We start from the raw sequence: 9,460 nt of genomic DNA, 5'->3' as shown, positions 1-9,460 counted from the left end.
TAAGTTTGTTGGACATCAGGGAGTCCAGGTCCCTTTGAAGATTTCACCCCACATCTCTGGTTCTTTCTAACTTGGGCCATTCCCCCACCCCCAGTGATCCACAAGGTGGTGCTGCAAGCCCAGTTTTGTTTGGTAGCATCCAGCATTCTGGACCTGCTTGGCTCTCTGGCTCATTCCGAGAAATAGATCAGTTTTTCACTCATTTATTTGAAAGTGAAGGGCCTGATCCTGCCCTCATAGCAGTCACTGGGAGGTTTGGCATCGACTTCAATGATAGCAGGATTATCTCTTAAAAACCAGCAGCTGATTCTGCCACAGCACAAGATATGCATTGTCCTGCGTAGTCTGATGTGTGTAGCCCTGTGGTGGTGGCACTGGGGTGACCAGACAGCAAATGTGAAAATTCAGGGTGGGGTGGGGGGTAATAGGAGCTTATATAAGAAAAAGATCCTAAAATCGAGACTGACCCTATAAAATGAGGACATTTGGTCACCCTTGGTGGCACATGCATGATACAGCCCCTCACTCCAGAGCTGAGCCCATCAGCTATTGGGGCATCAGAGCTCGGAGCCAGTGAAAGTGGGGATAGGTTACTGCTACACCCCTAGGCCCTGATTTTGCAGCCTGGACCGCTGCACTGAGATCCAGTGCGGGGCCGCATGAATCCAACTGCAAGAGTAGGACCTGAATTTTAAACCCTGCAGCTAGAGAGCACCACATTTGCCTAAACTGGCCCTGTCCATCCTTCCTTCCTAACCGCTGCTGTTGTGCAGTGCTTTGGTTTAAAGGGACCGAGTACAAAGGTTATCATTTTGGGGCTAGATTATTGCGCCTTTAGTCACAACCCCTGAGCGAGGGATGGTGCATAAGCTGCCATGGCAGGGGTGGGGAGGGTCTGTTGCTCAGTCCCTCTCTCTGATTGTCCCTTGCTCCAGTAACATGTTGCTGGCTTATACCAGGGACAAATTAGGACAGGCCCTGAGTGGTCAGCAAGCAGGTGGGGCTGAAGCCAAGACTCCACTCATTCTCCACCCCATCCTGCTGAGGAGGGACCGTGTATGCTCAGCACCTGCTTACCCCTCTCCAGTCGGACCCCAGCTCCAGGCAGCCAGTGCAAAGTGAGGGGTGGGGAGTGGGGGAGTTCTCACTCCCCTGTCCTGCAGAAGTGTGTAGTTAAAGCTCCCCTCCTGATTTGGTACCAGCAGCGGGGGAAGAGGAGATTGTCCTTGCTTTGCTTACTTTAATGGAGTGACTACATTGAGCAGTCCAGATAGTGGAACATGGCTGGGATGGCTGGTGCTGATCCTAGCTGGAGCACAGACAGATGTGACCCCGACAGCACACGTGCCCATTGGAAAAGATTCCAGCTGGCCACACAAATGGGAAGAGATGAGCTTGTGCTGGTAATAGGCCCCCAGCCCTTGCTTGTTTATCAGCAGGGGAAGTGCCTCTGGTGGAACAGCCCCATTCACCTGCATCAGGCAAGCCTGGCATTGTTGCAGGGCCCTGTTCTCTTTTATCTGGTTCTTTGTCTCTCCCCTGCTTGGCAGAATACTACAGGGCATGAACCCTGACAGCACAGTCTGATCTACACTGCTTTGCCCTCCACCTCAGAAGAGATTCTTCTGAGCATGTCACAGAACGATACAGAGAGGAGTTAGGTCCCACAGCACCGATAAGTGTAATTACCTCCCTTGAACAAATGGGGAAACTGAGGCACAAAGCAGCAACATGGGTCACAACATGAGTCAGTGGCAAAGCGAGGGCTAGAGCACAGGGCTCTTGGTCTAACAACCTCCTTCCCCCACCTCTGACCTCTAGACCAGGAGAGCAGAGTAGAAGCAATGGGTTACCAACGGCTTTATAGCACTGCACAGCTAATTGCAGAGCTGTGTAACATGGTCACTTCCCTGTTGCCATGGAGGAAAAGTTTCACACTGAGAGGCCTACGAAGGCTGGGTAACATTTCTGCATCCACGACCCCTCTAGATTTTTCCATTCATCCCCCTGAAAGCAAGCCCAAGAAAGCAAGGTTTTTGTATATAATATCTGAAAAACCTGCAGGAGAACACTTCAACCTCCCTGGCCACACAATAGCAGATCTTAAGGTGGCCATACTGCAGCAAAAAAACTTCAGGACCAGACTTCAAAGAGAAACTGCTGAGCTTCAGTTCACCTGCAAATTTGACACCATCAGCTCAGGATTAAACAAATACTGTGAATGGCTTGCCAACTACAAAACCAGTTTCTCCTCCCTTGGTTTTCACACCTGAACTGCTAGAAGAGGGCCTCATCCTCCCTGACTGAACTAACTTCGTTATCTCTAGCTTGCTTCTTGCTTGCATATATATACCTGCCCCTGGAAATTTCCACTACATGCATCCGACGAAGTGGGTATTCATCCACGAAACCTCATGCTCCAAAACATCTGTTAGTCTATCTAGTGCCACAGGATTCTTTGCTGCTTTTTCAGATCCAGACTAACATGGTTACCCCTCTGATACAATGGCTTTTGGTAATTACACATTAATTTGCCTGCACGGAACAAGGCACGAGCCATGGGGTGAACTGCTGGTCAGAGGAGAACAGAGTTTGCAGGAACATTTAATCTTGTTCTCCCTGTGCCACTGTCTGGCTCCTGAGCCAGATTTTTTATTCTCTGTCACAGCAGAGTAAAGGCAGAAAAGCTTCACCGAGATAAATGGATTGATTCTGTACCGGGGAGCAGAAGGAGGCCTAATAAGACCAGAATGAGGCTAAACATATGTGTTCATAAAAAACAACATATTGGGCCCAATTCTGATCTCACACTAGTTTGATGTAACTCCATTGTCTTCAGCTGAGTTATCCCGGCTTCCATTGGTGTCAGTGTCATAAACAGATGGTTAAGGGTTAATGTCTCTTTGACCTGTAAAGGGTTAAGAAGCTCAGTGAACCTGGCTGACACCTGACCAGAGGACCAATAGGGGACAAGATACATTCAAATCTTGGTGGAGGGAAGTCTTTGTTTGTGCTTTTTGTTTGGTTTGTTGTTCATTCTTGGGGCTAAGAGAGACCAGATGCGCACCCAGGTTTTCCCAATCTTTCTGAATCAGTCTTTCATGTTTCAAAATTGTAAGCATAGCCAGGCAAGGCAGATTAGTCTTATGTTTGTTTTCTTAACTTGTAAATGTGTCTTTTTGCTGGAAGGATTTTTACCTCTGTTTGCTGTAACTTTGAATCTCAGGCTGGGGGGTGGGGGCAGTCCCTCTAGTCTATATGAATCTGAGTACCCTGTAAAGCATTTTCCATCCTGATTTTACAGAGATCATTTTTACCTTTTCTTTCTTTAATTAAAAGCTTTCTTTGTAAGAACCTGATTGATTTTTCCTTGTTTTAGAATCCAAGAGATTGAGTCTAAACTCACCAGGGATTGGTGGGGGGGAAAAGGAAGGGGGGATGGTTAATTCATCTTTGTTTTAAGATCCAAGGAGTTTGGATCTTGGGTTCCCCAGGGAAGGGTTTGGGGAAACAGAAGTGTGCCAGACACAGACTTCTGGCTGGTGGCAGCATACCAAATTTAAGCTAGTAATTAAGCTTAAAAGTGATCATGCAGGTCCCCACTTCTTGAACCCTAAAGTTCAAAGTGGGGAAAAAATCTTGTCAGTCAGCAAGAGGGGAATCAACTCCATTGGTTTTGTAACTATGCATTCAGTACCCCCCTGCTCTGGCACTCCCTATTCCTGGGAGATGTCCCGCTGAAACCTTAGGGCCTCCTCCTTCAAATAAAAGCTGTGAGACCCAGTCCCCTAGCATTGAATTCTCAAAGCCAATCTCTGATGCCCCCTTGCAGGTTTGGGATTCACTGTGGGTCTTATCCTGCAAGAGCTAATGGGTGGATTATGCCTAACCCTGTCCTATTGAAGCCAGTGGGATTGCTGCATGCTTGGCAACATGTATGATTATGGCCTGAGCATCCACACACCCACTTGAAGTCCAGGGGAGTGAAGGGCTCCCAGTAGAAGAGAAGGGAAGCTAAAGCATTAGAAGACTAACGGTAAGATCTCTAAAGGTGCCTAGGGAAGGTTGTTTTTTATGGATATAGGGCTTTAGATGGGCAGAAAATGAAGCTCCTGACCTGTGAGTATTTGAGAATTTGAAAATTTTCCTATCCTGAATGAGAACAAAGTTAAAATCTCAAAAACGTTCATGAAGCGACAAAGTGGGGGGAAATGGTTCAGGTCAATTGCAGCCTTCCAAGATGTTTCATTTTGATTTCAAACCTGCTTTTAGTCTAAATTTACCCCAACTTCAAAATTAAAAAAAAGCAATATCAAGTCAAAACACCAGAACTTTTGTTTTGAAAGAGTCAAAATGGGATGTTTTGATAACTTTGAAATTAAAAAATAATTGAGTTGAAATGGACACTGTTTTGTGAACAGTTTCAATTCTGATCAATTGGCATTTTCCTGTGAAAAAATGTTTTGTTGAAAAATTCCTGACTAGCTCTTTATTGGGCACCCAGATCACATAGATTTCTTTAAAAATCTTAGCCTCTAAGCAGATTTTCCATTTTCTCTTTATTCAGTGCTAGGGATTTTCTAGACATCCATTCCCAGACACTTATTCATTGCCAATGTTTTCCATGCCTCCATTTCAATATCTTGCCTTTTCCCTTCAGATTTCTTCATTTATCACTGCCACAGAGATTCAGCAAAGCTGTCTTGTAATCGCCACTCGTGTCCTCCTGACAGGGGGAAGAACAAAAATAGAATGGAACATGGAGGACCATGCTAGCATTCTTACTCCATAGGATAAACTCACATCTGACAAGGGCTTTGAGAAAGCCAGACTCCATTGACTTCAATGGATTTATTCCTGATTTACACTCCATTGTAAGTGAGAGGAGAAACAGCCCTCATAGGTTTTCCCCTCAGTGTATTATACTGAGCCCAATTCTCCTCTCATTTATACTGGTTTGCAACCAAAGAGGACTAACTCCACTAAGTCAATGGCAGGGCCGCCCAGAGGGGGAGGCAAGTGGGGCAATTTGCCCCAGACCCCCATGAGAGTTTTTTGGGGCCCCTGGAGCAGGGTCCTTCACTCACTCCAGGGGGCCCGGAAAACTCTCACAGGGCCTGGGCCCCCGGAGCTTCTTCCGCTCCGAGTCTTCGGCTGCAATTCGGTGGCGGGGAGTCCTTCCACCCCGGGATCTGCCACCGAATTGCCAGGTCTTCGGCAGTGGGGGCCCCCTGCCACCGAAGACTCCAGGCCCCCTGAATCCTCCGAGTGGCCTTGGTCAATGGAGTAACTCAGGAGTAAAAAATCATGCAAATGAAAAGTAGACTCAAGTCCGTTGTACTCAAGGTTCAAACTGCCTGAGCATTTACGCACCATTCTCCTCACTCACTGGCAGAGAAAGGGTGGAGCACTTAGTTGTGAAATATCAAATTTGTATCATCGCCACTGCAAATCCCAAAGGGGCATAGAGCATTGCTGCTTACAGATCAAAGGGCCTACAGAGCATCCTTAAAATGGTCTGGCTGGCTGCTCAATCTAAGTCCATCACTTATTATCACATTGCACCACCAAAGTTTTAGTGCCCCCATGATCGCTGGCAGCGTAGAACTCTTCCTTGGTCAACGTACTTCGTAAGTCAAGTTTTTAGGAAACAGACAATCTCTCAGTCTCTGTCGAGGGGAGTGTTAAAGAGAAAGTGATGAAATGCTCATTTCATCCTCTCTGGGTATTTTGCGGGACCTACTGCAACGTCTCAGCAGGAATTATTATTCAGTCAGGACCCTCGACGACCGATCATTAATCAACATGACAGATACTGACAATGTAGATTAGAAGAAGGGACCGTAATTACAGAAAGATTTCCCAGGAGACTGCTTGTGGGGACCTTTGTGCTATTTGCACAGGGGAAGGGAACAAACCATAAAGATAGGATGGGAGAACGCTGGGATTTCAACCCCAATGTGGAATGGGGCTTTTTACTAGGCATGAGCAACAAGCTTGGAAACCAAAATAATCCAACTCCAAAGCATTTGGTGGGTGGATGGGGGGTTGGAAAATGTTCAGTTTCTAGATCTGTCACAAGCAGTATGTGGGCCAGATCCCCAGTTAGTGTATATCACCATAGTTATTTTAACTCCAGTCCACCCAGAAGGCCTCTGGACAATGCAAGGCTCTCTCCCCCAGCCCAAAGGACACCCTAGAATGGAAAGGAAACAGGCAGAGACTGGTACCTGGTGTTTATTGTTTTATATGATCTGTGCTCTCTTGTGCTTTACATGATTAAGGAGAAGAGCGTTAATGCGTTAGACTCTGTGCAAAGTGTGTTCATAGCTGCCACGTGCCCCTTGAGCGAGTTAAGCCAAACACCTTTGGGGTGGAGTTCTGGGACGGGTGTGTCTAAACACACCGGAGTCTGAAGAGTCACCGTTGTGCCCAGGGGCGAGGAATGGGACAGCTGGTTTCAGCTCCCCACAGGAGGTGCCAGAGAGATCTGTGTTCTGAGAGTGTGCCTAGGGAACCCAGCATTGGGGCAATGGTTGGACTCTATTTAGGCTCCAGGGGCTTAAAACTCTGGGCAATCCAGAGCCTGGAATTCCCTTTGCTGCAGCCCTAGGGAGCGGCTGGATGGGGCGCTTGCTAGGATCTATGACAGAGCGACATGGATTTAATCCCCCTGGAGAAGTTGGTCCAAGAGATTTCCATCCCCCTTGGCTCTGCGTGGGAGAGGACAGGCAGAAAGCTCTGCCTGCAACATTTCTGACCAATCCAAACAGGGCCACGGCCCTCTGCAAAACCCCACCCTTGGCACCATCTCCCCTGGCTGCAAAACCACAGAGATTAAATGAGTGACTGTTTTGCCCCTGCTGGCTCCAAACTGCTCTGCTAGGCCAGCTGGTGGTGTTCAGCGTGACAGAGGAACTAGGGCAGAATGGGCAATATGCGCTGAACCACACAGGGGCTGGGAAGGGAGCTAGGACTGCGGACAGCAGCTGTGTTCAACCACAGTGCTTCAGCTGGCGGAGCTCAAAGCACGTGGGAGCAGAGCTTGGTTGGTGCAGAACCCGTGGCAGTAGAACTAGCTTCCATATGCAACTAGTCTAAGCACAAGTCCTATCACCTGCAGGTGACATTCCATGACTCACCTGCTCAGGCAGATGTTTCCTTAATGGACAAGGAGGGATCCCCAATTCCCTCTTGGTGTTTGACTCTTTTTGGAGGACTTATGGAGGGGAGAGTCACAATCTTACTGGGGGATAGTCCTTCACCCAGAACAATTATGACAGCACCCAGACACCATGGTGATGGACATACCAGAAAGGCATGTCAGTTATTCATAACAACAAGAAAGCTGCTGCTTACCAGAATCATGGTGGAGAGGGATTTGCCTGCAATCTTTAGGAACTCAGCCTTGATGAGGTTTAAGTCAATTTCGCTCCTGGAAACGATGACCCTTATGATGGTCCCATCACAAGTGCCTGCCCCCTGCAATGACACATTTATCACTTTGGCAGTGCTGCCGGGTATTAGCATGATCAAATTTTCTCTCTTTTTGGGGATGGGCGTGGGGAGAAGAGAAGGCAGATTTAGTGTTTGCAAGCTGGTCCAAGATGGAGGAGACCAGGTTTCAGATGCTGCTGGGAACGAATTTAGCACATCTCTGCCTCTCACCCTGGTGGCCCACTATACATGTCACAAAACCCATCCTGCAGTTTGGTGTGACTGCCAATCTTTGTGCATGAAAAACTCAGGAGCCAGAGACCTGCAGGGTTGCAAGAAAGAACGGAGGTTTATTGATGCATACAGCACAGCTAAGCATGATATCTTTACAGAGCATCTGCCCAGGGCTCCAGCCAATCTGTTTAGTCCTTTACCCTTATGAAGGTGATATTTATCAGTAGCAAAAATCTTGGGGGAAGCCTCTCTCATCTGCAGTCTTCCACTGAGTGGGACTGCATAGGCCCCACATTTCTTTGTTACATCTATGATCAGTGGGCTAAAGAGCCCCATTAGCACTGACACATTCAGCTCCAAAGGCTTCAGGGATTTTCATGTACTTCCCCCTATACTTCTTTTGTTTGTTTTAATGTCACTGAGAAAAATGCATCCTAAAACCCAGCAAACTTATTGGTACGAGAACAATTTAATCACCACTAGGGGCAAAACCCAGCCCAAATGTATACCAAGTGCAAATCCAATGACCTGTGTGGGGGTTGCACTTATGCAGCTGAGGGTGGAACTGGACTCCTTGTGCCAGTCTCAACTCCACAGAAGCAAGCTCCTGCAGGACTTCAACTCTACATGTCCTTCTTCTTCCAAAGGGGCCAGGCCTGACTGTGCTCTCATTTGCACCAGTTTTACCCCACTGCCCCTTCAGTGCTTCAGACTGAAGCCAGAGAAGAAGTAGGCCTGCTCTGAACAGCCTTTGCTATAACAGTCTTACCTTCAAGGCATGGTACAGCCGCTCTGCAAAGTAATTGTGGATGTTCCTCGTGCATTTCACTAGATACAGGAGAACGTTCAGTTAGTGCTCGGGATCGGTCTAACCCAGGGACAGCAAATGACAATAATTCAACTCCCTATCACCTTCTCTAAACAGCCCCATGGGATCATGGCAGCTAAGAAGTGCCCCGGTATTATGGGATGGATGTGCTTAGCCCACTACCGCTGTAGAATAGAAGTATAGACAAGAGTAAGGGAGTCCTGTGTTTCTTACCAATAGCCAGCATGGCATCTTCTAGCGAGCCATGGGTTTCACTCCGGATGCTGTCTTCTAGGCTTTTACTGGCGAGCTTCTGGTATTCATCAAAGACTGTGGGAAACAGCAAACAAAGGACTTTTAAATCCAGGCCAAACAATTCCCCAGGCATTTTGTGCCTTGTTTCCACTGGTTGCGTTTCTGAGGGGCCTGACTCAAAGCCCATAGAAGTGGATGGCCTGATTCCCACTGATTTCAGTGACTTTAGATCAGGTCCAAAAATGAGAGATAAAAATGCTGGCACCACATAAACCCAAGTAAGTATCTGCATGTGCATATGATGGGTAAGAATGCACGAAGATGAGCACTGGTGTATGTAATTACTGGATTGCATTTGGAAATACAGATTCGCTTATTGCATGTTCATTTGGAAATCTGGCCCTTAATCTCTGTCTTTGGCTATTGATCTAAATCAGGTTCCAAAGGGATGTGCCTGGCTCTAGCATTCAGTTTGTGTTTGCTGCTGTCACTGGCTCAGGGAGCCAAAGGAACACTGAAATAACACAAGATCTGGGTTGCTTGTGGGCCTTCAGTTTTTGGATGGGGAAAAACACCAGGGGAAACTTGGAACTTCTTGTTTTCCTCCATGCAAAAAGAAACAAACCACTAAGTGAGAAAACCATAAGCAAAAATATAGAGGTAAATTCCAAGATCTTTGGGTTTACTCAGATTCCTGCAGAAAGTTCATGTTCAACCACAGCCGTG

General features: G+C 47.3%; 1 protein-coding gene across 3 annotated transcripts in view; it reads right to left on the bottom strand.

The window, feature by feature from the left end:
- Nucleotides 1–4,542: 4,542 nt before the first annotated feature.
- Nucleotides 4,543–9,460, bottom strand: part of ANXA8L1 (annexin A8 like 1) — a 36,932-nt gene continuing 32,014 nt past the window's right edge. For all 3 annotated transcript variants that reach the window (XM_030569430.1, XM_030569428.1, XM_030569429.1), the window contains 4 exons: nucleotides 8,714–8,809; nucleotides 8,441–8,499; nucleotides 7,360–7,482; nucleotides 4,543–4,726 (listed from right to left, as the gene is read on the bottom strand). In XM_030569430.1, coding sequence (XP_030425290.1) covers nucleotides 4,667–4,726; nucleotides 7,360–7,482; nucleotides 8,441–8,499; nucleotides 8,714–8,809 — 338 coding nt within the window. In that variant the 3' untranslated portion in view covers nucleotides 4,543–4,666. The remainder of the gene's footprint in view (nucleotides 4,727–7,359; nucleotides 7,483–8,440; nucleotides 8,500–8,713; nucleotides 8,810–9,460) is intronic.

Source organism: Gopherus evgoodei, chromosome 7 (assembly GCF_007399415.2).
Source record: "Gopherus evgoodei ecotype Sinaloan lineage chromosome 7, rGopEvg1_v1.p, whole genome shotgun sequence".
Lineage (NCBI taxonomy): Eukaryota > Metazoa > Chordata > Testudines > Testudinidae > Gopherus > Gopherus evgoodei.
This window is presented reverse-complemented; position numbering and strand designations above follow the sequence as displayed.